The sequence below is a fragment of the Zonotrichia leucophrys genome, chromosome 8, assembly GCF_028769735.1.
Source record: "Zonotrichia leucophrys gambelii isolate GWCS_2022_RI chromosome 8, RI_Zleu_2.0, whole genome shotgun sequence".
Lineage (NCBI taxonomy): Eukaryota > Metazoa > Chordata > Aves > Passeriformes > Passerellidae > Zonotrichia > Zonotrichia leucophrys.
The window spans coordinates 20,301,818-20,328,665 of NC_088178.1; the positions used below are offsets into that span (position 1 = coordinate 20,301,818).

General features: G+C 42.6%; 1 protein-coding gene across 3 annotated transcripts; it reads left to right on the forward strand.

The window, feature by feature from the left end:
• The first annotated feature begins 47 nt into the window (after window positions 1-47).
• Window positions 48-26,496, forward strand: KDM4A (lysine demethylase 4A). 3 transcript variants are annotated; one of them, XM_064719640.1, is made up of 22 exons: window positions 48-143; window positions 445-597; window positions 785-960; window positions 2,104-2,218; window positions 2,964-3,157; window positions 4,566-4,615; window positions 5,116-5,219; window positions 5,999-6,136; window positions 7,022-7,272; window positions 8,052-8,242; window positions 9,163-9,509; window positions 11,196-11,316; window positions 11,876-12,054; window positions 14,278-14,482; window positions 14,780-14,856; window positions 15,562-15,617; window positions 16,383-16,491; window positions 17,349-17,537; window positions 18,254-18,424; window positions 18,873-18,992; window positions 19,574-19,666; window positions 20,667-26,496. In XM_064719640.1, exons 2-22 carry the CDS (start codon window positions 460-462, stop codon window positions 20,805-20,807), a joined length of 3,165 nt encoding a protein of 1,054 aa, XP_064575710.1. In that variant the 5' UTR covers window positions 48-143; window positions 445-459; the 3' UTR covers window positions 20,808-26,496. The 3 variants fall into 3 exon arrangements, 2 of the variants coding, with proteins under 2 accessions (XP_064575710.1, XP_064575711.1); XM_064719641.1 differs by lacking the exon at window positions 48-143 and adding an exon at window positions 187-258; XR_010441183.1 differs by lacking the exons at window positions 7,022-7,272; window positions 8,052-8,242; window positions 9,163-9,509; ... (9 more) ...; window positions 19,574-19,666; window positions 20,667-26,496 and having other exon boundaries at window positions 4,566-4,617; window positions 5,117-5,219; window positions 5,999-6,135.
• Window positions 26,497-26,848: the final 352 nt, after the last annotated feature.

Genomic DNA, 26,848 nt, shown 5'->3' on the forward strand with positions numbered 1-26,848 from the left:
GGGCAGCGATTGGCTGCGGCGGCGGGGGGAAGAGGCGGGGCGGCCGGGCGGGGTTCGGGCGGAGCGGAACGGCCGCGGTGGCGTCGGCGGTCCGCAGGATTCTTTGGGAGCGTGGTGCGGAGGGATACGTCGGTCAGACGTAGGTACGAGGATCGGGCGGTGGTGGCGGAGGAGCGGGACGCGCTGCCGACGTGAGCACGGCGGGCGGGGACTCGGGTTCCGCCGCGCCGGCCGGGCCGGGCCGGGCGGTAGGAGGGGGTGAGTCGGTGGCGTTCTCCGCCGTGAGAGGGAGAGCGAGCCCTGGGGTCCTGACGGGCACGCGGCCTCCGCCAATGAGGAGGGAGGGCCGATGCGGACCCCGCGGCGATTGGCCGGCGGGCGGGAGGGGCGGGGCGGGCACGGTGTCCCGCCCCCCGCAAGGACACCCCCGCCTCCTCCGCGCAGGGCCGGCCCGGCATCATGGCCTCGGAGCTGGAGAGCCTCAACCCGGGGCAGCGCATCATGACCTTCCGCCCCACCATGGAGGAGTTCCGCGACTTCAGCCGCTACATCGCCTACGTGGAGTCGCAGGGCGCCCACCGCGCCGGCCTGGCCAAGGTGCGACACTCCCTCTCCCCTCGGGCGGAGGCCGCGCCGCCGGCCCCGGGCCGCGCACCAGCCGCCTCCGCCCTTTGTTTACGCCGCGGCGCCGGTGGGGCGGGCGCGCCCCGGCCGGGGCTCGGCCCGAGTTCCCCGAGTTTGACGCTGTCCCCGGCCGCCGCTCCCGGCCCGTGTGTCCCCGCAGATCGTGCCGCCTAAGGAGTGGAAGCCGCGGCAGTGCTACGATGACATCGACGAGCTCGTCATCCCCGCGCCCATCCAGCAGGTGGTGACGGGGCAGTCCGGGCTCTTCACGCAGTACAACATCCAGAAGAAGGCCATGACGGTCCGCGAGTTCCGCAGGATCGCCAACAGTGACAAGTACGGCCGGTCTCGGGCACTTAAGTTATGGAATGGTTTGGGTCGGAAGGTGCATTAAATACCACCTCGTCCCCACTTTGTCAGGGGCAGGGACTCTTTCCTCAAGTGCAGGTTGCTGAGGGCCCCATCCAAGCAGGCTTTGAACACCTGTAGAGATGGAGCATCCACAGCTCCCCGCGGGGACCAGGTCCTCGGTGCGGTCTGGGGTCAGCAGTGTGAGCATCATGCCCCAGGCAGTTGAGGTTGCTTGTGCAGCTGTTGCATGGGGACGTTTGTCACCTGTGCAGCAAGATGGTGTGTAATAGCCACAGAACTTTTTGTTTGTGCTGTGGGCTCCTGTCTGTCTGTCTCCAGTAGCTAGACCATTGAAATACTTAGTAAGTAGTGGAGAAAGGAATGTTCATGACATAAAAAAGGAGATGAAGATCACTTGAAAAGGAGTTAAAGCAAAAAAGCCTTTGCAGTAATTAGAAATAGCATTGGAATTGCCAGCTACAGTCAGTCCATCAAGGCTTGTTTTAGTTTTCAAAAGCAGTACACGCCAGATATTTTAGAGTTGTGTTTAATAGAATAATTTGATGAAAGTTACTGTTTTATGTTATGTATGTAACTGTCTGGAATCTATGTATATAGACACACATTAAATAGGTGTTAAGACTAAATTTGGCCCCCCAGAGCTACATATAGTCCAGTATATAGTTAGCAGGGAATGAGCATCAAGAGCAGGTATTTTGCTGTAAACAGAGCATGTTTAACCATGGTGAGTCTGTGCAGGTTTGCTAGTTTCACAGTGGCAGAAAACTTTGGGTTTGTTTGGGGGTTTTTTTTAAGTTGTTCTTTGTATCATTTCTGGTTTTGACTGTGTTGTTGCTTCTAAGTAGCTAGCCAGAAGGTGAAATTGTTGTGACCCCGGAAAAGTGCACAAAGCGAAAATGAAAGTAAACTGAGAAATGGGGAAAGTAATTTTCTTCCTGATACTTCTTTCCAAAGTGTAACAGAAACAGAGCCATGACTGCTCTCACTGCTCCTCTGGCTGGTAACACATATTAGGTATTTTTATTGTAGCTTTCTGAGGAAAACATTGGCTCAGACTTGTCAAATATCAGACTGCAAAGTCTTTAGTATCTTTCTTGTTTTTTTCAGGTACTGCACACCCCGGTACACAGACTTTGAAGACCTTGAACGAAAATACTGGAAGAATCTTACGTTCAATGCCCCCATCTACGGGGCTGACGTTAATGGCACGCTCTACGACAAGGTAAGGAAACTGTTCTGGTTTTCAGGTAACAGTTATCCTGGTACATTGCATTCCATAAATACTAATGTGGCATTTGACTCTTACCTTTTGGAACAAGTTAATGATAGTCTTAGCATAGTTTGAGCTTCTGGAGTAGGCAGCTGACAGAGGAAGGGACCTCTGCTAGCACTTCAGTGTGGGGAAGCAAAAACCACTATTGCCCAAGCACTGCTTTGTCCTGAAAGGCTTATGAGGGTTGTAAGGGCAGATCAGTGGATACATGCTGCTTTGGTATCCACTGGTGTATGTATTTTTGTGGGACAGCTCTATAGCCCTTAGGTAGTAGGATGATAACTGCCCTAAGACAATTTGCATTCTGCTTGCTTGTCTCCTAAATTCTTATGATTTATTCTTTTAAAAGATATTTGGAATGAAAAGTGGTTTTGTTGAAGAGGGTTCAGACATCAGCTCAAACTCAATCAACATCAGCTATTGTTCTCTGCTCTCTTAAGGCTGTAGCTTCATGATTATTTCTCCTTTGTAATCATTACTTTGACTGGTATTTTTTTCCCCTCCTTAAAGGCCAGTAAGCAATCAGTGTGCAAGCCACCATGCAAAACTTTAGGTTTAGGCGAACAAGCTCGCAACTTGAGCTGTGTCATTCTGTGATGTGCTGTTGCAAAGTATCTCTTAAGCCTTTGCAAAGTCTCAGCTGTGTTATTCTGTACTTTGTAATCCTTGTTTGACATGAGGCTTGTGTTTCAAGCATGTAGATGCGTGGAATATTGGCAGATTGAACACAATCCTGGATATTGTGGAGAATGAAAGTGGCATAACCATTGAAGGAGTGAATACTCCTTACCTGTATTTTGGCATGTGGAAAACTTCCTTTGCTTGGCACACCGAGGACATGGATCTCTACAGTATTAATTACTTGCATTTTGGGGAACCCAAGTCATGGTAAGATTTTTTAAGGAATCTTCTGCATGTAGAAAATCAGTACCATAAAATATTGGAGTCAGTCACAAAGCTAAGAGCTCACTAAAATAATTATCAGTTTTCCAGCTTGGCACTGCAGTTCTCTGTGATGACAAGAACACGTAAGGAGCTGCAGAGCAGTGCATGTCCTCAGTAGAATTTGTTTGGTAACCTTCTAGAAGGGTCTGGTTGCTGTCCTGATGTAGGGAGTTCTTCTGAATTACAGTATGGACACTGTCTGCTGTGGTAGGGCCAAAACTCGGCCAACTTGCTATCATTTCCTGAGGCTCTGAAATGACCATGCAGAGGTATGGTCACACAGGCACTGGGGGAACAGGCAGTTTTTAATAGACTTTAACCTGTAGCTGTTTATCATATATCTAAGCATCAGGCTAGTGGATGTCACTGGGTGGTTTGTCCAGTGTCTGAGCTTTCTTTTTAGGGGAGGCTTCTGCAAGCATGGGTTGCATTTTAAGAGTGAATCATGCCCTTCCGTTCACAAATGAATTTTCCAAGCAACTTCAACAATTGTTTCCACAGCACTTTTGTTGGAAACTAGTATTTTTGGCTGCCTTTTATTACAAATTTGAAGAAGCAAATAATAGCTAGCACAATGTAACCCATGAACAACCCCATGCAGTGGCAGCAGCAGGGAAACATGAAACAGTATAGTTCAGTCTGTTGAACTATTTGGCCATTGCTTCTTCTACGGTCGTACTTGGAAGAAGTGAGCTTTGCTAGTATCTTTGATTAATTTAGCAAGGAATCTGTTCAGAATATAGCACTGTATTCCAGACTGAAAGCAAACTAAGTGGGTTGATTTATTTATTGTAGTCATACCAGCCAGGAGTTTTGTGGCACCCATTAAAAGGTGTGTACAGGGAGAGATGTAGCTCTAAAGAGCACTCATGAGTTGTGCTCATGTTAAGGATGTGGCACCTGACCTAGTCCCATCTTTGTCTGAGCAGCTGAAAGAGGTGATTGCATTTTCTCTCTTGCCCTGTGTTCCTCCTTGCACTGAGTATACTGAGGTTACACTGCTGTGAAATGAGACAGTTCAGGAAGTGCTCTTCCCTTTCTTGTTGCAATTCATGTTCTGCCGCACAGATCTGCTAATTATGTACATCAGACTTTTGACTTCCTTGATTGCTTGAGCGAAAGTTGTTAAAAGAAACGGTCAGCTTTTGCATGTTGGTTTTTTCTTGGGATAGAAAGGTAAAAGTCCTCAATGAAGATTTTTAAGTCCATATCAAACTTTGAAAAAGACAAGTGTAGAAATCGATTTTTTTTTAAGTAATTCACATCTTGATGACTGATTACAATTTCCAGTCAGACTTTGAGATTTTGTTGTTGTCACTTGAACTTAACAGACTTCTTCTTACAACTGCAGGTACTCCATCCCTCCAGAGCATGGGAAAAGGCTGGAGAGACTTGCAAAAGGTAATCAGGCAGTTCATATCCTGCCTATTTCTAAAGATGGGAGGGAGAGCTGCAGTGGGTTTCTGCTGTTTTAGAGAGCATAGGTTGGCATGACTGCACTGATAATTTGCCTTTTAGAAAATAGATTACATTACTTCTGAATGTTTGTTTACAGGATGCACACAAGAGAAATTGTCACATTACAAATAATGAACTTGTGGTCTGTCTGACCTTAAATGAGAAAATTCTTAGCTATAGATTATTAAAACTGGAAAGTTATGGGCAAGGGAGGATCCTTCTATTTGAAGCCTTTTTTATGTTCTTTCAAACTGGCAGCTGTTAAAAGATAAATCTTAGGGGTTTGTCATTTTTCTTCAGCATGCAAAGTAGCACACTTCAAATAAGGTGATCCATATTTGTAGGGAAAAAGTGTCTGTACAGGAATTTTTCATAAAACTGCTGAAATATAAATGTAGTTTGAGCACAAAGGTAACATCTCTCCTTGTCTTTATTTTAAATAGGTTTTTTCCCAGGAAGTGCCCAGAGCTGTGAAGCATTTCTCCGTCACAAGATGACTCTCATCTCTCCATCAATTCTGAAGAAATATGGAATTCCATTTGATAAGGTGTAGAAAAGTAATCGTGGTTATACCAGCTTGATCAAGAGATTCCTGCAGCCTTGTCTTGCTTCTGACAGCAGCCAGTAGCAGATGTCAAGGGCTCCTAAAAACAAAAGCTTAAGTTTCTGTGGTTTTTTAAAATATTTTTTAAACTTAAAACTAAACATTATCTCCTCTGTTAGATTCACTTCACTGTTTAGATATGTATTCAGTGAAGTGAGATTTTTCTTTTTTTGTTTCCACTTTCCCCCTGTTAATTTTGTTTGTTGCAATCTGCTTCCTCAATAGAAAATAAGGCTTGTCCCCTATTTACTTTTTAATTACATTAGTAACTTTATAGGCTTCCTCACTTTCTCATGTAGCAACCTGCCATTCCCCTTCCCGCACAGAGATATTAAAGATCTAGGCTTTGAGCTCTTATTCAGAAACACAGCCTGGGCGGCTGAAGGGTTTTGTTGTCATAAGCCTTTACAGGGGGGAAATGCTGAAGAACAAGCAGTGGAAGGCTGACTGAGAGTTGTACTCTAATGTGAACAGCAAAAGAAAACAACAATGAATTTTCAAGTTCTGTGTGGGTAGAAATTTATTCAAGCTTAGATACTGTTCAGCCAAACCTGTAGCTGATACAGATAAGTATCTTCATTGCAGAAGGGAGCTCCAGCCACCATCTGTGAGTTGGATTTTTGGGTGTGCTGCCGACAGGGCTACAGGAGCTCCTTTTAATCACTGTCACCAAGACCTTCTTAACCTCTGAGTAACACTGTGATGTCTCAATTGCGTTCTAGGTGACACAGGAGGCTGGAGAGTTCATGATAACCTTTCCTTATAGTTATCATGCTGGCTTCAACCACGGCTTTAACTGTGCTGAATCTACCAACTTTGCTACTCTTCGGTGGATTGAGTACGGGAAGCAGTCGGTGCTGGTGAGTGGCCTGTTGCCATCGTTAAGCCCCCACTGTTTGTTTTAGGAGAGTGGTTTCGAGCTTTTAAGATGTGATGTCTGCTTTCTCATAATGTAGCAACATCAGGGCAGAGTCCTGCTTAGTGCCTTGTGTCAACCATGCATGTTACATGTTTTGTAACTTTGTAACTGTTTTGTAAGTTTGTGCAACTCATGCGAGGCTTCCGAGAAAAGCATGGAACTGGTTCTCTTTCCAGATGTGAAAGAGTATGCTTGGTGGACGGAGCCCATCAGCATTTTTCTCCAGTATTTTAACCATTATTTATTGACTGTTTAGCCTGGAAATCAGCTTTGTAACTTAAATGACTTACCAAAATAAGTATCTTGGCTGAACCTTTAAAGTGAATAGTGTTACATCCCTGTAGAGGTGCCTGTCAGACAAGGTTTACATTTCCAGAAGCTACATTGAAGTGGATGCTTTGAAGCACTAGTTGTAACCATGCCTGGGAGAAGGGAACCTCTACTGCCCTGGGTACGCCGAGATTTTGTGTGGCTCTGATTTCTTCATTATAGTCTCTGCTTTTGTGACCTGTTTCTGTATGAGCTCATTTTAAAATACCCAGCTTCAATCAGCAATTGTGTAAAAAGACTGATGAGCTTTCTGTCCTAGTTGTCGTGATAACATCTGGTTTTCTGTTTCATGTTTTTTGCTGGCTTTTCTGCCATTTTTAGTAACCTAATATATACTCTCTTGATTTTTCTGGGAAAGAGTCTTGAGAGTTCTGAGGCTCAATTACATGTGAGTGTGGGATCTTTTTCCTTAAACTCTTGAAAGCAAAATGCTAGAGAAATGTGGAGTAGAATTGTTGAGTATTTGGCCTTATCTTACTATTTTCTGTGACTTCAGTGCTCCTGTCGGAAGGACATGGTGAAGATCTCCATGGATGTGTTTGTGAGGAAGTACCAGCCAGATCGTTACAAGCTTTGGAAAGCTGGGAAGGACGTGACTGTCATTGACCATGCTCTTCCAACCCCAGAGGCAGCAGAGTTCCTTAAAGGGGATCTCATGCAAAAAGTCAAGAGTGGGAAACAGTGTGCTGAGGAGATGGAAACAGAAGAGATGTGTAAAGAGGAGGTAGATGGGGATGAGACCAAAAGGTACAGCTTTATATAAAGCCTCTGCTTTTCTCTTGGATTCTTGGAATTTGAACCCAGTTGCAATTAAATGTTTGCCATTCTGATAGAACTGGGAAAGTTAGCAATAATCTTTTTTCCTGGAAGAAACAGTATTTGCTCTTAATATTTTTGTACTGTTTAAGTCCACATTAATAGATAGTCTGTGGTAAGCAGGAAATACACCAGCTTGGAAGGTGGTTCTTCATCTTGGGACAGACTTCCAAAGCCTTGGTTGGCAGTGTGTTCCCTCCACTGACAGGCCAGTAGATAAAGGGGTTGTATTGAGATCATGGGACAGTACTTGCTAGCAAATTCTGGTACAATCAGTGCTGCAAGCTGTGCTATTGGTGTGCAGTTCTTGGTTGCTGAAGGTTAATCATCTTACATGTTGCAGTTAAATCTTTTTTGGTCAGTGCCAGCTACTGTTCCTAAAGCTGTCTTTAGTGGTGAATTTTTTTGTTGTTTAGTTTGATTTGTTTGGGGTTTTGTTTGGAGGGTTTTTTTGTTTAAGGTAAAGAATGCCTGGCTAGAGAGAGCTGCCTTAATACATGATTAGCATGCTGAGAAGTCATGTCTAGGGATTACTGACTTTTCCTCTGTAAAGCAAAGAAAACACTTCAGAATAATTTGGAAACTATTTGGCTTTCCAGAGGCTGTCTCATAAAACACTGGTCCAAACCAGACTGTATTTTATGCATTCACTCAGAAATGTAACACAGTTATGTGTTTGCTAACCTGACATAGGGATTTGTCTTCTGCAGCATCCCCAAGCACCGCATAGGAACAAAAAGGCACAGGGTCTGCCTGGAAGTGCCTCAGGAGGTGAGTGAGAGTGAGGCCTTCCCTAAGGAGGAGCTGAGCTCCACACAGTATGAAGCAGACATGGCAGAGCCTTGTGAGAGGCCCACGAGTGAATTTGTGCAGCAAGGCGAACAAAGGATCAAACTTCCAGGTAACTGTGTGCCACGCTTGTCTGGGCACTTTTCAATATGATGCTAGTTGGTAGGATGCTTTTGTGTCCAAAAAAGCAAACACTGGTTTGTCAGAGCCATTGGTAGCACTTCAGAAATTTACTGTTATAAGACTTGAAATATTACCATTTCCTAGTTTTCGATATTTACTCTTTATTTTGCCTGCCTGCATACACAATTATATGGGATGCCTCAGTAGTCTAAGCTCCTTTTTATCTCTCTTGAGCAATGTGACTTGTTTATAGGAATTGCTTAGTAAAACACATGCACACTTCCTGGTAGTGTGGGTCTGGCATGCTTTATAGGTGTGTTACTTGTAATTTTGTAATAAGTAGGCTGGACAAAATTCTTGTAGGTTGTAATGGATGAGTTATCCTTGCTGTTAGGGGAGGAGCAAGAGGCACATGGAGCAACACAAGAACAGGGAAAACATTTGATGCCCCCTCTTGTGTTTTGGTTGTGTTTTTTTTTGTTTGCAGCTTGTATTTAATAATCTTTTATTGGGTTGTGGGTTTGTTTTTCTTTTTCTACTAAGTCTTCCTTGAGTGTTTGTAGTCACTTACACACAGCAACATATGGCCAGGAGTTGGGCTGTTTTAACTACATACACGTCTGTATAAAGGATCATCTGTGTTTATTTGCATTCACTGTCTGCTGCTTTGTTTTATGTACCCTAGTTCTTGTGATGGGAGAGGCAATGGGCAGATGCTTTTATTCTCTCTCTGACTGAGCAATGTATGACTTTATAGGTGTTTGAATTAATCATCTGCTCTTTATATGATGTGCTGTTGCTTTTTTGTGTATAGTAGTTTGCTTTTCTGTCTGGCTTTGTGCAAATAGTTGCACAAATGTTCTCTTTCTGCTCAGGCTTCAGAAAAAGTCAATCTGTCTCTTCTTCCAGATCGTGTGGACTCAGCCAAATTTGAAGAATTGAAACCGGTGAAGCTTGAGGAAGAAGAACAAGAAGCAGCTGCACTGGATCTCTCCATTTCACATGCTTCAAATTCCACTTCAGTGTTGCCAGCTTCAAAGCAGAGTGCTGCATCCAGTGTTCAGTCTAGCTCACCTTGCTACTCCTCAGACTCGGAATCGTGTGATGCGTTGGCGAAGCGAACGGTTCCGGGGCCAGCCGGGGTGTTCACCGTGCACAGCTACGCCAAGGGCGATGCCAGCGGCTCCGACAGCGAACACACTTCAGGGAGGAAAGCCACTGCCAGCTCCAGTGTCACTGAGCAGGAACTGACAGAGGTATGAGAGGCAAAACACCTGAAAGGTGGAGGGCTGTAATTCCATGGTCAGGAATTTGCTGCGGCAAAACTTCCTATCTGTGCAGGTGACAGTTTCATCTCACTGGTGCAGAGCAGGTTGCAGCTCTGGGTTTTGCTAAACACACAAGAATTCAGATGAAAGGCTTGTATACTTAGCCCTTCAAGTAAGCAAGGAGATCACCTGTCTTGACTACTTCTCTAAACTATTTAAGTGCTGTAATGGAAAGGATAGCTTAATGTTTTTGACACGGTAGTGTTACAGAATGATTGCGGTCCTTTTGTACTAGGAGACACCTATTTGTACCTAAAATGGATCTGGTTTGTTCCAGCCTTTCTTGCAAGCACATTCATGTGATGAGGGGTTTTTAATATAAAATTACATACATGGATACATCTCTGTGTCCTGTTAAAAGAGGAGAAAGGCTACAACAAAAATACTGGTTGAGAGAATGTAAATCTGTGTTAAAAAGCTGCCAATGAATGTTTTATTAAACAGCTTAAGAGAAGAGTTAGAATCTTAGCTGGTAGTGTTCTTCCAATATTTTGTTTTCCTGTTTAAGCCTGTGTCTAGAGAATCGGAATTACACCAAAGGAACGATAGATAGACCAATCTTGGTAATTAAGCTGAAACTGAGAGAATTGTTTATGGCTATTTAAACTGAAGACATTCTGTTGCAGATACTTATGTCTCCATCACATGCTCTGAACAGGGAAAAAGTGAAATTTTGAATGGGTGTGGATTGTTTTCCACGAAGGGGTGTACTTTGAAACAAATTTTCCATTAGGTGTTAACTATGAATGCTAAGTTCAATATTTCTTAGAAGTCTTGTATGCAACTCTGTGTAAGAGAACGGAGGTCATGATTATTATGCTCTCTTCTGGCTTCATTTATGAAAAGAAGATATTTAAACATATGTAGGATGTATTTAATCCAAGATTCACTTCTTTAAAAAGAGTAACAGATTTTTAAAAAGTGTGGGCTCTTACCTAGAGGGAGACTTTCTGGACTGTTGAAGTCATTACCTTTACTGACCTGTTTGTCAGGTTAATAGTAATTTTGTTAGTGTATCACTTGTTTTTGTATGGGGCTAAGGGAAGAGGAAATAGCTGTTCTTGCAATCTCCTTCTTCCAGTCTGTCTGGTATGACATCAAGGCAATTAATAAGCAGAAAGAATTAAAGTGTCCTTCATTTAAAATAACCCTTTTAGTTTGACATGTTTATGAGCTCTGTATTTTTTCTATTTTATTTTATTTTTACTTTAAATTTGGAATATTTTAAGTGACACAAACTGAGGCTTCTCCAGAATTTGAGACTTCTTATCATGCCTCTTTTAAATGGAACCATCCAACTTGTCTTTCTTTGTTTCTGTCCTTTTACATGATTCCTTAAAGAAACAGACGTGCATGAAAAGCTACACTGGGACCTGTGAAAAGTGTCCATTCTACTGACTCGACAGAACTAGTACAGCTCCGACCAGTTTTTCATAGCAAAAGGGCTCTGAGCACTTTGAAAGAGAGTTTAGAGCTGAAGTTACTTTGTTGAAAATGAAACTGGAAGCTTGTGTGCATTTTGAAGTAGTTTCTCTAAGTTCAAAGTAAATTCCTTCCAGAATGGTGTCAAAAGGGCCTGTGCTAACTGACAGCTGAATTCCTTTCCTGGTCCAGGTGGGAAAGGAGTATTTAAGCTCCATGAAGGAGAGTAAGAAGTCCAAGGGCCGTCGCCAGCCATTGAGCAAACTCCCCCGTCATCACCCACTCCTGGTCAAAGACTGCATCAGTGATGATGGTAAGCAAAGCCTTGTGCTCCTTGGGAAATTGGAGAGAGGGTTTCAGCTTCTCTGGGCACTGTGGGATATTCTAGTAAGTAACTGGTGATGAACAGGAGTTAGCAAGTGACAGCTCTGCCTCCTAGACAAGGTGCATATCTATTGTATCATTCAACTTTTCTCTCAAATGGTGTCATCTTTCTTTCCTGTATTTTCTTTGGAAAACAAAATTAAACCAGTACCAGAGACTGTTGCCTAACTGCATCTGCCTTAGAATATTCCAGTCATTGATGTAAATGTTTGGGATTTTAAAAAAACCCTAATGCCAAAGTGTTTGGTGGATTACTTTAATTTTGATGTAGATGTAATTTGGAGCTGGTTCTGCCCTGTTGCTTGATTAGTAGAAGTCTCTTGGAAAGGAGACTGAGTTACTGGCTTCCATCACCCTTCTGTCAGTTTGCTTTCTGGCAGTCTTTCTTTCATCTCCATTCATAGCTTCTTGCCTTATTTAGTTTCATTTACAAGAAGAATATCTATAAAAGGCCATATAGTCACTGAGTGAATGCTCTCTTATCACAGAGGCATCAGAGCAGCTAACTCCTGAAGAAGAGGCTGAGGAGACAGAAGCATGGGCCAAGCCACTGAGCCAGCTGTGGCAGAATCGGCCGCCAAACTTTGAGGCTGAGAAAGAATACAATCGCAGCATGGCGCAGCAGCCCCCGTACTGTGCTGTCTGTATGCTCTTCCAGGCATATCAGGTATGAAACACAGACTCTTCATGCTGTCACAGAGTAGGTGCTGCTGTGGTACATAGTTTCAAATATGTGGGTTTGCATATTGCCAGTTAACAAAAGCTGTATCAGTGTTGCAGCCTTTCCCAGGAGCTGTTCCAGGAGAACACAGTGGGTGAACATCCTCAGGCCCCTGATGGGCCCCTGTGGGTCCCCAGGGGCTCGCTCAGCTGTTCAGCAGAAGCTTTTGTGCTTTGTGGCTTTTGCTCAAACCGCAGAATGGAGCTTAAATGTTGCTGGAGCTGACTATAAAGCATCACTTTTCCTTTCCAGACTGACTCCTTCATTTCTAAAATGTTTCTAAGAAAACACTTTAGGTCCTCTCATAGTACATGGTCTTTGATGAGCTGGCAAGGAAGAAAACCTTTTACTTAAAAGAATTTAAGGTTGTGTTTGTAGATGATATAGATTGAAAGCTGTCTGGTCTTGGAACATATCCATGACAGTAGCATGGGATGAGGTGCAGAAGTCTTTTGTTGTGTGGAGTAGATGTGTAGGCAACAGTCCCTCAATTAATTTTTTTAGATACCTAAGATAAATAATTTTAAGGTAGCTTGATAGTTGTCTGCATGTTTGACCTGCAACTTTGAGGTAGTTTGACCCTTCCCATACACTAAGCATATTTGATTCATTTGTGATGACTTTGTAGTTGTGGTGGCACTAGAAACATGTTCACCACAGTTTTGGAAATAAAGACCTCACATTTTTGTTGCAGATTTATATTTCATGTAGTTCCTAATTTTAATTAAAACCACAGACCATACCTTTTGTTCAGTCTTGCTGTTTCTATCTGAGAGTAAGTTCTTAGAAATGGAAATACTGCTTAGGAACTGTATAGTACATGAGGATTTTACTAGTGCTGAAAGGTATAAAGTTAACAATTTGAGAACAGTTGTTCTCTGAAGATTTTTTTTTGTAAGTTGCTGTTGAGCAGAAAACTCTTAGCTGCAGGTTTTCAAATGTCTACACCAGGCAGTGGAGCAGAAACTCTTCCAAGATTTGAGCTGTGGTTAAAGTCTTTGTTCCAACTTCAGAAAGTTTATAGCAGCTCTGGAAACTCACTTCAGTTACCCGTTCAAATAAAAAATTGGCACAGAATGCCAGACAAGTATGCACTTTCCTTGGGAAGAAGAAGAGTATTTGCTGCTTAGGGGAAAAAAAAGTTGTTTTGTTCTTAAATTTTGTTACAGATTTCCCTCAGTCATTTTGTCTTTTGTTTGACATGCAATGTAAGTTTAAATCAGTAAGTTTTACAGAATTAGACTGAACAAGACTTGTAGAAAAAATGTCAATTTCCTTCCTACTGTGAGCATTACCTGGACTTTTTCTCCCTAGCTTTTGAGGTACTGTAGGAGAGACAGTGCAGATTCATTCTGCTACTGCAATTTCTGCTAAAAGTAATTTTAAAGATTAGGCAAGCTACTTTTGTGGTAGCCTAAAAGGTACAAAAGGTGGTTTGGACATTTTTTCAAAGAGAAAAATTAATTTCTGTTTAACTGTTCAGAGGAGTAGCTTTACTGGAAATACACATCTGTAAATTTTGCATGTCTTAGCTGTTTGATTTGATGTTGATTTAGAAGAATAAATTATGAAAGATTAGCCTGAAAGTCTCCTGAGCTTTATATGGGAAATTGCATTTTCAGTCTGTTTATTTTCCAGGAACAAATTAGTTTTAAAGCCCATTGGACTTGTTCAAAATTACACTGGGAAAAAGTAATGGGGATTGTGGTAGGTGTCTATTTGTGTGTTGGTAATCCTTCCATATTGAGGTAAGGTAAGTGTACACTGATGGATAGCAGTGTTGTGATCCTCTGTATTACAGGGGAAATATGCAGAAGAGGTGTTGCCTGTAGAGCATGAGGTGGGCTTGGTGATTCTACCTCTTTTGTGAGAAAAAAAGCAGTTTGATGTGTATTTTGTTGCTCATTAGAGGGATGCAATTCAGACTTTAAGTGTAGTATTAAGTAGAGTAGAAATTAATTTCTTTCTGTAGCCACAGCAGCTAAGAATTTTATAAATATAACTATAAATAGTAATAGTTTATATTTTCACCTAACCTACCAACTCTATGATCTTTCAGTACCTTCATTTTTTCTTTAAACTGGATATAAGTATGAAATAATGTGTGAGTAAAGATAATGTGAGACCATTTTACTTGTAAAATTTAAATTCCCTACCCATCCCTCACAGGCAGAATGTGAAGGCAGCAGTCAAAACTCTGGAGTAACTCCAGCTGCTGCAGATGGGAAGATCCGAACTAAACCCCTGATTCCTGAAATGTGCTTTACTGCAACTGGCTGCAGCACTGACCTCAATCTTTCAACTCCCTACCTGGAGGAAGATGGAACCAGCGTACTCATCACCTGCAAGAACTGCCACGTCTGTGTTCATGCCAGTGAGTGCATCCAGATGTTACCCTGAGCCCTGGTGTTCTCCATACTGAGCCTGTACATCATAGCCAGGTTCTGCCAGTTGATCTAATGTACAAATAGACCAAGTTCAGCCCTTAGCCCTTGGAACTGAGTATATACTTACTTGTTGGCCTGTGGGGTAGGCAGTTGGCTGCATGGGTGGCTTCAAATACACAGCATCATCCTGGAGCCTATTGATTTTAACTCCTGCTCTGTTTCTGGGCCCAAGGGAAATGGGTTTGAGTTCAAATAAACTCTTAAATGAGATGTGTCTGTTCTAGGTTGTTATGGTGTGTCCCCTGAGAAGGCCACTGAAGACTGGATGTGCTCCCGGTGTACAGAAAATGCGTTAGAAGAGGTAAAGTTTTTCACAGATGGAGTCTGGTACATCTGGGAACTTAGCTGCAAAGTTAGTTCACGTAGTGTTGTGGGTGTTGGTTCTTTTAATTATCCTGTGAAAAGAACACCATTTAGAGAATGTTTAGGAGCCAATCTCTTGTGTTTTGGTACTTTTAAACCATAATGTTATCCTTTTAACTAATGCAAAGCTGCTGAGCTCAGAGGGAAGATGTTCTGCATGAGTTTGGGGATAGCTCCATTGTCTGTCTGAGTTTATGGTAGCTACTATTTCTAAGACAGAAAATAACTTGTGTTAATAACTAGGCAGGTATGTACATGTGAAGAAAGCAAGAAGAGCAGGATTCCCTCAGACAGCTACACAGACTCTAGATCAGTGGAATGGGTCAGCCTTTCAATTGTTTCCTCATGTTTGTTCCAGATCCTGTTGCACAGCCTGAAAGGATATAGGGTATTGCAGGTGTAAAAGGAACTCATAACAAAAAAGTTGACCCTTCAGTAGTAGGTTCTGCTTGCCTTCAACAGATTTGGAGTCTATATTTGTTTCCCAAAGGGCAGAACTTTTGAGAGCTGAGCAGCTGATCTGTACAAGGTAGTTAGCTCTCTTCTGACAGCAGAATAATTTTCTTCCTCTGGATGTGCATTTTGAGGTGTAAATTCTGCAGCAAGTGTTGTGCACTAGCTAATGCTTTCTTCTTTACTCCAGGACTGCTGTTTGTGTTCCTTACGAGGAGGAGCGCTGCAGAGAGCCAATGATGACAAGTGAGTGTTGCAGGGTTTTTTGATTTTTAAGGAGTTGCTCAGTTCCTAAGTATCTGAGGGTAAGCTGGTAAACTGCATTTGATGTAACAGAGTGACCAACAGCATCCATCACACTTTGTGTGTTCATTGTGTTCTCACGCAGCATTTCTTACCTCTTTAGGTTATGCCTGGTTCTCATTCTGTGAATTGCTTTGCATTTGATAATGCAGAGCTGTAATATGCAGAGGTATAACCTACCACATAAAAATAAGGTTCCAAATGAATTAGCATCTCTCAGTACCTTCCCTACAGAGGATTTTGATTTTCCGTGTTATTTGCGGTTACAGTAATGACAAAGGGCAACCACAGTTTTAAGCAGCACGACTTTGAAATTCAAGGTACCTCTACAGCAACATGTGCATACAGCTGCCTGTCCTGTGTCCTTTGGGTGGATCATTAAAGTTATTTGATGCAATGTAGCAGTGAGGCAGACTTGTAGCACCATGGAATAACTGAACCTTGGCCATGCAGCCTTTTATCATGCAGGAGTCACTGAGTTGCTTTCCTGTTAAGCCTTTTAGGAGTAGATTTTAAGTATGAAGAAATGTTGGGCTTGCCCTACATGTGGCCTGTTAGTAGTAGTAGGATTACACTGATCAAACTCAGAGGTTATTTATGGTGGTTTGTATGGCAAACTTCAACAGAACTGTATTTACTTTAACTCCAAAGCATCTTCTGTTTGCCCAGTGCATATCAATTTCTTTTTCCTCTCTTTTGCCCTGACAGGTGGGTTCACGTGATGTGTGCTGTGGCTGTACTGGAGGCAAAATTTGTGAACATTGCAGAGCGGAGTCCTGTAGATGTTGGCAAAATCCCCCTGCAGCGTTTCAGACTGGTATGGATCACCTGTGCTGCATCAGTGGTGTCTCTGGTCCATTCAGAATCTGAGGGGTTTTGCTTATCCCATCAAACCCAAGTCACCTTGGTTCAGTCTCCAGACTGAACTGTATAATCTGCTCAGCTCTGTGTATGAGAGATGGCAGTTATTCCTATTGCCATTTTTTAAAATTTTTCCTTGTTCTAGTATTTGTTTATTCGCATGAGGATCCAGCAAAAGGGTTTTCAGTATGTGGCAGGTAACATGCTTGTTTTTCTCCTCCCTAGTATTCAGTTTGCTTAGTTGACTGCTGTCAAGCACTGAGATGCTTCAGGATATGCGAGGCATTCCCAAATGGGTGAAGGTCTTCAGCAGGAAAGCAGCTGTACTTAACTCTTTTAACATCTGTGTTGAGGGGAAAATGACTCTGCTATGCATATGAATTGCAGATGACATTCTTTTCCTACAACTGCCCCTCAGGCCCAACTGAGTTGTGACAGAATTTTGACTGTTAGTACTGTGGTCATTTCCCATTATTCTAATCTTGTTGCTTGTATTTATGTAACTTTTTAGTCAAGTCCTGAAAGGCCCTATTGACTTGGAACATTGCAAGCTGATCTAAGATCTGTTACTGGCATCCTTGAGTTGCATGCTTTGTTCATGTTGAGCTTGATTTTACATTTTACGTTTTTCCTCTATTGCATTACTTTACTTTTATGAATTATTTTCTTGTCATAAACTAAAACTGGTAGCTGCCTGCTTCTGTTTAGTCAAAAAACAGCAAATGGCACAGCTATTATATGATAAGCTGTTGGCTAACCCTTGGTGTGTGGTAAAATCTAGTACCAAAATAACCTCTAGTTTTCTGTCCACAGAAATGCATCTTCTGCAAGAAAAGGAGAAAGAGAATTGCAGGTTGCTGTGTACAGTGTTCACATGGTCGGTGTCCCACATCCTTTCATGTCAGCTGTGCCCAAGCAGCAGGAGTCATGATGCAGCCTGATGACTGGCCATTTGTTGTCTTCATTACCTGCTTCAGGCATAAGACTCCATCTCAGGCTGAGGTGTGTAGGTGTGTTATTCCAAAGATTGGAACTGCAGTGTCTTGGAGGCACTGAGAAGTTTTTGATTGTGTGATTATTTTGAAACTTCATTGAAGGTTTGGCTGTCTCACAGTAGAGAGTAATGTAGAGTAATGTAATCTAACAGTGTTTGTCTTGGATTCTGATCTTAACCTTGCTGCTACTCTGATCTTAGTCAGGTGCTTTATTATACTTTGGTTTGCAGACCAGAAGGACTGGAAGCATCACATCCTTCCTGTGGCTGTTGAAATGAGAAACACTAGTGAGATTTATGCTGTGATTCTTAATATGCAGGAGTTAATACTGGTACTACCGTGACCACTCATCCAGTCTGCATGAGTCGTCACAGAATTTCACATTTAAGTGATTGATTAGTTTCTAAAGTTGCCATGCATCTTTTTTAACCAAAACCACAACAGTCTGTTAGAGAATGTTTTCTGTAAGGGCTTCTATTGCTCTGAAGAATGAGAACCTAATTTACTAAGTAAATTAAGGACAGTAGCACATAACAGATAAGACTTTAAGTATTTAACATTCCAGAGGCAGAACTTCTCTAAAAATGTTGCTGATGATGGCTGAAATAGAGTAGCTCACCTGAACTAAAATGTTTTGGTTTGTTGTCTGCCAGCACTGCAGCCATGGTCTTCAACATATTTGTTATTGAATCATTGTGTAAGAAGTGATTTTTCTCTTCTCAGCGAGCTAAGGCTGCACTCCAGGATCTGTCCCCTGGACAGATCGTCATCAGCAAGCACAAGAATGGTCGCTTCTATCAGTGTGAAGTGGTCAGCCTTGCAAAGGAGACTTTCTACGAGGTCAACTTTGATGATGGCTCCTTCAGTGATAACCTGTACCCAGAGGACATTGTGGTATGTTGTGCTGTAGGACAATGGTATGAGTCAGTTCTTGCTTCTGTGGAGGATCAGGGGATCTGGTAATTGTTCCCTGGCTCCTGTAGTGGCTGAGCTGTGCTGCAGGATGGCCTTAGGGATGTTACCTGAGAGTGACTTACTGAGGCCATATAGGGACAGGTATAACAGGGAGTGCAGCTAATGTCTGGCTGCTTAGCAATGGTAGGTCTGAAGGAAAACTTGCTGATACTTGCATGCCATCCTCACATCAAATACTTTGAAGTTACCACTGTTGGGATTTAAATGCGAATGACATAAATGGATGTCTCTCAGCCTAGTTCTCTATCCCCTAAAATGGAGAATTGTTGGGATGGTGTGCAGTGTGACCTCTTGGTGGTTTGCTGAATTTTCACATAAAGAGGCTCCTTATCTTCCTTGTCTCTCCCATCTTCCCTCTTTATTCTAGAGTCGAGATTGTCTTCAGTTAGGTCCCCCTGCTGAAGGGGAAGTTGTGCAGGTGAGATGGACAGACGGACAAGTTTATGGAGCCAAGTTTGTCGCATCACACGCTATCCAGATGTATCAGGTATAAAATTTCTGTCTAAAAACTCATCATTCAGAACAAGCCAATCATGTTAATAGGGTTGCTGTAGGGGTGTCATGCTTAAACACTCCAGGGTAACTTACTCTCACTGAGATAGCAATGACAGATGCTGGAAGTGATTGCTTGCAGCTGTATGTACCTCTGGCAACCTTGAAAATGTCCACTTCTGAAAACTGCTTGTCTGCAATTCTTCATCAGACTCTTTCTGTAATTTAAACTACTTAAAATAAGTTTATTTTGCTTTTCTTATGGTGAGAGTGCACCATGCCTTTTAGGCTTCCAAAGGGATGAATATTCAGGCTGTATTAATGTGAACAGGCAGACTGTCTTGTCAGGTGTTAAAAGAATATCCCAAAACTTGCTGGACTATTACTGTCATGAGATTATTGAGGTTTTGATTCAAGTCTGTTGCAGTGTACATAGCTGCGTATGTGTCTTATAAATTTCAAGTGGTAGAAGATTATTTCACATGAGAGCTCTGTGGGGAGAAGGCAACTTCTAGGGAGCTGTGACAGGGTTGTAATTTGAGACTTCTGACAGAACAACTTCTGGTTCCCTTCTAGGTGGAATTTGAAGATGGTTCACAACTGATGGTGAAAAGGGATGATGTATACACTCTTGAAGAGGAGCTTCCTAAGAGAGTGAAGTCAAGGCTGGTAGGTAAACAGGGTGCAAATTCTACTAAAGAAGTAAAATTTGTTTAATTTTATGCTTGAGCAGCAACCTGAGCATGTGGCAGCAGCAAAACACAATCTGGTGCTCTCCTTAATCATTGCAAAGCTCAGTAGTTGATCAGGCTACAAAAACTAAGTTCTGTCTCACTCTGGAGAGAATTTCTCCTGCAGGGGTGTGAGTTTGTATCACAGAGTCACAGACTCAGAGAGCATACCTTTTCATACTTGTATTCATAAGTTCCATTGCCTTCTTCCATTTCAAAGAATGGTCAAGCTCCTTCACTTACCCTCTATTCTGAGCAGCTCTTAGTAGGATTGCATCAAAAGAGCTAGCTGTTTCTTGACACTGTAAAATAATTCAGGTGGGAAGGGACCTCTGCAAGTCTCCAGACACCTGTTCCAAACAGGGTTAGAAAGGGTTGTTCAGGGGTGTCTCCAATTAAGTTTTGATTATCACTAAGGGTGGAGATCCCACACTCTGTTTTACCCCACTGCCTTACACTTCCCACTGCAAAAGTTGTAGTTACAAACAGCACACTGGGGTGTCGTGCTTTACAGCACAAACACACACACCCTGATGCAGATCTGTTGGCAGGCACACATACTATTAGAGGCTTAAGAAAGAATGTATTATAGCTGAAATTCTGTGACCAGGTGTTTAAACATGCCTGCTCCATAAAGCAGAAATTGTACTAGATTATTTGAAATTTGGAACAGCTGACTGTTTATTACTCTGAGAAGTGATTGTGAATTTAAATTAAGTACTCTGTTACATTTGAAACTTGAGATTCTTTAGATCTCTAATTACAGTTCACTTAAACCTATCTGCATACTTGTAAATCCAGAATTCTTAAATATTTTTCTTTTTGTGTTTGTTCACCTTTCTTCAAAGACTGACTATTCCCATGTGTCTTGGCTTGGAGGATGTGGAGACAGGGATTTCATCTGTGCTCTAGTGACTAATTCTGTCTTTTTCTCTTAGTCAATTGCTTCAGATATGCGCTTCACAGAGATCTTCGAAGAGAAGGAGGTCAGTCAAGAGAGGAAGAGACAAAGAGTGATCAATTCACGCTACCGTGAAGATTATATTGAACCTGCCTTGTACCGGGCCATCATGGAGTAAACACTGCCTGTGGCAGAGGAAGAAGATGCCCACCTCCCCCAAGGATTTAAATGTTCCAGTACAACAGGCCATATTTGGATGCTTTGAATCCAGGGTTTCTTCTGGGGTTTTGTTCTTTTATATTTTAAGGAAGCTAAAAGGCTGATGCTCTGCAGTAGCTGTAAGGCAGCTGTTGTATAGTGAAAGAGATCCCATTTGCTGAAGCTGATGCCTGCAGACTGCTGGTCTGAAGTTGGGTCCTTACCAAATAAGCCAGCTTGGGGATGTTGCTTTCATCTTGTTGAGCAGTCTTGCTTTTTATTTAGAGACAATTCTGACAGGTGGCAAACTCTTTGGGGAGTTGTTGCCAGGAATCCTGGCAGCTGCAGAATAGTGTGATCTATTGTTTAAACTGAATAATGTTCCTGAAGTCTCCCTGGTGACCACACCTGGGCTTGAGCAGGCAGTATTACTGGTGCTGGAAATGGAACCTCTTTTATATTTATATCAATTTTTTTTTGTCGCAAGCAGCTTCAGTCTCTTGTTTCTCAGCACCTCCTTTCTGAGGTTGAGCTGTAGGCTGTTCAAATCTGAACAGACTGGAGGTGCTTGTGTGAACAGATGAAATGTGAAATTGAATCCTGTAGGACAAATTATTTAACCTTCCATTTAATATTTTTGTTCTGATAGTGCTTTTGACTTACTTAATCATAAGTTTAATTGTTATTAGTATGTGCCTCAGAACCAGTGAAATCTCTCTGGAGCCTTGTGAAGTGCAGCCTTCTAACAAGAATAGGTGTTCAGCTCCCAATAGACATTCAGCTCCCAAAGAGTTTGTTTTGAGTTTCTCTAAGGCAATATGACTATAAAGGGACAGTCCTAACTCTCCCTTCTTGAGATCCAAGCATCACAGTGTTGGGGATGACAGGGCAGCGGTATCTGAAGCAGTGCTGCTCTGGGGCAGCACTGTCTATCGTGTGTCCACAGGCTTTTGCTTGCAGCAGCTAATACTGGGTCTGAGACAGGTGAAGTGTGCACTGAGCTGTGTGTTCTAACTGAAAGGCTGTGCAATGCTCTTCTGAAGCAGGAGTGCTGCCGTGTTGCTGTCTGGCAAAGGTTACTGTAGCATTTTTATAGAGTATTAGGACACATCTCAGTTGTGGTGGAGAGAATTTGCTACCCCAGCCATAGGAAGCTGAGTTGAGCTGGGTAGTAGGTGTATCTGGAAGATGTGCCAACTTGCTCCTAATAATTTAAGCATTAACACACCACAGTAGGAGCAGTGTAAATACATGTTCCTTTCCCGTTCTGTAGGAAAGGGATTTTAGGCTGTGGAGCAGATTGGCCACCTTCTTTTTGCATGGAATGATGGGGTGGATTTTCCTACTGGAGAAAATCATCATTGTATGTTCTCCAGAAGCTGTTCAAGAGGAGAATTTTCTAATGAAACAGACCTAATGCATCCCTGCTTCTATAGGGACATGGCAATGTGTCTGCAAAGTCTGGATTTGTAACTTTTTTCCTTTTGTTACATAGGAACGCTATAAACCAAACCCTTCTGAAACCCCGGTGCATCAATTTGTGATTAGCAATAAAATGTAGTATTGAATAGTGATACAACTCTTGATCAGAAAAGAAATAAACTGCAACTTTTATACAGAAAATCTTTAGCCCTACGTTTTTATAGGGTCAGGAGGATAAGTAGAAAAGATTTGCACACTGTTTTGCATGGAGGTAATCTGTCATGTTTTTGTGGTGGGATACCTTGTTCATCAGTATTGGAAGGCTTAAACAGATTCTGAAAGGAGATAATGGTGGGGGAGTTGTGGTTTTTTTGGTTTGTTTTAGTTTTTTTCCCCTTTTACCATGTCCAAAACTCCTGGTCTCAGGATTTAAATGACTTTTTTGATGAATGGGATAGTTGGCTTGATGAAACCAGGATCTGTTAAGACCTGAGTCTGGCAGCCGCAGTTAATCTGGTCCAGGCAATAGCAATGAAACTGCACTTGGACATCTGAGCTTGTATGTAAGCCTCTGAAGTGATGTGCTGTGAGCAAATGTGAAGAGCTGGCAGGGCCTTAACAAACTTGCCTCTGTTCTGTCAGAGTTAATTTGGTATTAACTTCTCATAGGATGAACACTACCTTTGTGTTACTGAAAAATACACTCCTTGTCTCAATCTGCCACTCTCCCTCCAGAGAAAAGGTGCTTGCATTCAGTCTTTGTCCTCAAACTGCTGTAGAACTTAAATGCACCTTTTAGGTGCCAGACGTTAGACTACCTGTGCTGCAAACACTTGGCTCAACAGCTTCATCCTAAAATGATGACCTAGTAGGAAACAGCTGGATTTGTTTGGTGTGGTGTTCTTGGAGCTGCTCTGTGCAGGGCCAAGAGCTGGATTTTATTGATTTTTGTGTGTCCTTTCCAACTCAGGATATTCTGTTGTTCACCTGCAGCAGGTTTTGCCACTCACCTCTGACAGTATTAAGTGATTTCAGGAGCTCCTGTGCATAGTATTTGTTCTGGAACAGGAGCTTTGTTATCTGTTTCTGGCACATTTTCTGCAGGTGCCAGATTTGTTCTTGTTGACAGTTGCACAGTTGACTGCCCTGTGTTGGAAAGTGCTGCCATCCTGCACTCTGAGACAAAGGGCCTTCCCAATTTTCCTGTCAGTTCTTGTGCTGCATCATTCAAATGTGAGCACACTGTTAACTGCTGCAGGGACTAAACTGTGTTTTAGACTTCTCTCCAAACTTAAGATCAGTGACCCTGATGTTTGAGTGGTCTTTATTATCTGACTTTGCAAAAGCAATTTGGTTTATGGCTTGAAGCATAACAGAAAACAGTAAAAGTTCTGTACAGAGCAGTTGTCTCAAAAGTACATAGGCTTTCCATTACCAAGACTTTTATCATGTCTGATTATTTTCTTCAGTGGTTTTGGCTTTTTTGGAAGTGTGTTTATTCTTTTTACAGCATCATTCCAGTGGGGGTGAGGGGCTGCCAGATTATCAGCTAGTCAGGTGTTTCTTGAGTATGTTAAGTACAAAATCATGCTCAGTGTGAGCTCTGGTGGCCCTTTGTTGGGTCCATTGCATGTGGTGCTGCAGTCACTAGACCTCTTCACTTTTCATGGAGCTTCCATCTGTGACTGATTCAGGTTGGACCCACAAGGAGCAATTTCTGTATAAACAAATAGTGGCTTGCCCTTAATTCAGGATGAGCTTCACAAAGCAATGATAACTTTTCATAGGATTTTAAAAGATGACTATATTCTTTGTAAAGCACCTGATTGCAGTAATATTTCTGCCTTTGGCTGGACTTCTAGGAGACCTTTTTTCTATCAGCAGACTTCTCAGATGACCAGAGGTAGTACTGTCAGTAGTAGGACCCATTCTCCTTTCTTCTTCTCTCTCTTTATGGTGTTTTTAGCTGGGATGAATTGATTCTGCACTGTTTGAGGAGCATAGTCACTTATCCTAACAATTCCAATGCATCTCTGTTCTTCCATTCTTTAACTGGGCTCCTTTTGTCTGACATGTCTGCAGTTGTGCTTGTTTTCTAATGAAACATGGGGTGAAATCAAGACTGGTAGCCTGTATATTGTTTTCAGTTTCCTCAAGAAATAAATCTAATTTCTAAAAAGACAATCTGTAAACTAATTTAAGAACTAAAGCAATGGGACTTGGAAATTCTCATCATGCTTTTAATTTTTCTGTTAGCATTACCCTTTCCTAAAACTCATCTCCTTAATGCTTATCTAGTGAGTTCTCAGGTGTCTTTCAGAGACCTAAGTGGAGTTCTGTTATTTAAGGACTCAGTCTGGCTTGGCTGTTTAGCTAGAACAGAGTTGGAACCACAGAATCATCTCTCCTAATTGAAATACAGAGCTGAGAGATCTGCAGCAAGAACTGAGTTGCCTTAGGTTCCTTTTGTAGCTGAGAGTGCCACAAGAGGAGTCATCAGAAAATCTTACCTGGGCGCAGTCTCAGACAGCTCTGTTCTTTACTTTGGTGTTGACTCTTGAATTTCACAGTGCTGGTTAAGACATGCTGAACTGGCAGTCAGGGAAAAGAGATTCTTCTACTGTAGCTCAGGGATTTTTGTTACTGATATACCAAGTGTAACAGTAACCTTGAGGAATTTGCTTATTGGAGTGGTATTTCAGCTCATATCTTTGGAACCTAATGTGCCAGGTATTCCTATAGCCAGCTTTTGTAGTTTGGGGAAAATGATAATGGCTCCTTTTCCCTGACAAATTTGTAGCTACTACACAAAACCTATCAGTGTGGGCATTTGGATTAGTGTAAAGTGAGTAGTATTTTCAGCTGAACATGAACAACAATATTGTTGTATTGCTAAAAGTCAAAATAAGCCTTTTTCCTCTTTTCCCATAATCAGTCTTTGTTTTTCTATGTTGCTGTTAGAGCTGTTGAACAGCTGTAGATTTATCCCTTAGATGAATGAAGAGCACAACATTCCAGGTGGCATTTGTTGCTTGGTTCCAGTAATGAGCATAGCTGAGGGTGTGTATCTGCAGTTTCCTTTGGCCTCACAGAATGGTCTCCAGAGGAATGGGAAATATTCATCTGATTGCCCTCTTTTCATGAAGTTGTGGCAGATCCATGCAGAAGCACTGCCACAGCCTCCTTGCTGCAGCATGAGTAATGTGACAATGCCAGCATCAAAACAGTTCTGACAGCACCTAGCAAATGAGGGAAGTTTGTGGGAGGGTACTGGAAAAATATTTAAATGGTATTGTATGCATGTTAATTTTGAAACAAAACTGAGTGAGGTAGGAGAGCCTGAGAAGAGGTATCTTTGGCCTGGAATTTTGCATTTAGGAAACGTTCTCACTGTTATGAATGGTTCTAGTGGCTGTGAATACCTTCAGTACATGATGCAGGAGAGAAATGAAACAGGCCTGTTGCCTGGGCTCTCCCACCTCCCATGAGTTACTGCCTGGCAGCGTGGGCTCCTCATGCTGCCCCACACCCCAGGAACTGGGATGCTCTCACAGTTATCCACACTGCTGGCTGAAGGAAGAGCTGCCTCCTCACAGGCTGTAGGCAAGGTGGGTGGCTGGTTTTCATATCCAGGCTGAAGTCCTCCATATGGAATTAGGAGCAAGCCTGTCTTTACAGCCCAACAAGTATGCTATAGACCAAAGTAAACTACTTCAAAATGTATAGTGACTTAATCTACAGTCTTGCTGAATGTAGGGAGGCGTGGCAGTGTGTTGTACCCATGGACCTCCAGGGACTCTTCAGACATGGGGATCAGATGGTTGTGAATGAGCTGATATTAGCTCATATGCTTGGACTCTCATTTCCTCAAGTGCTCCTGCTTCTCTTGAATACAGTATCTTTGCAACTTTTGAGCTAATGTTCTTGCCTATCCTCACAGCAGAGGCTAACTCAAACTTCCTTCCTGATAGCCCCAAGCAATTAAAAAGAAATTACAATGTCTTGGGTGCAGGATAGTGTGCGTGGATGCCATTACTGTGGGTGGTGGGTGCTGATGGGCTGCCGGTACAGGTACAGAGGTGCAGTTAACTTGCAGACAGTTCCATGGAAAACAGAGTGATGTGATACAGGAGAGCAAGGAAACTGGTGATGGGGAAGAACGGCTACACCAAAGGGCTGAGCAGCCCATGTGGTTTGGAACTGTGGTTGCCTGTGGTGGATGGCTGCCCAGGCTACTTGGCTCTGCAGCAGGAACAGAGCTTTACTTGTTCAGGCCCAGGAGAGCCAGGGCAGGATGAAGAGAGCAGTTGTGTTGGCAGCCAGAGATGGGTCTGTCCTGAGTCCTCTCTGGCCTTCCCAGTTCCAGCTGGATAGATGTTTCCACACACTGTTTAACAGCTGGTGTCCATAGGGACTGGCAGAAGTGTAAATGCTCATATTCTGCCATTCTCTCTTTCAGATGGAGAAGTAGTACAGGGCATCCTGTTTGGACCCTCAGCCATCCACACAGTGGGGCTGGAGCCAACCCTGCTTTTCCTCGCTGGTTGGAGGGTGACTCCTGTGGGAGCAGAGGTCTGCAGTGCTGTCACCAGCAGGGAG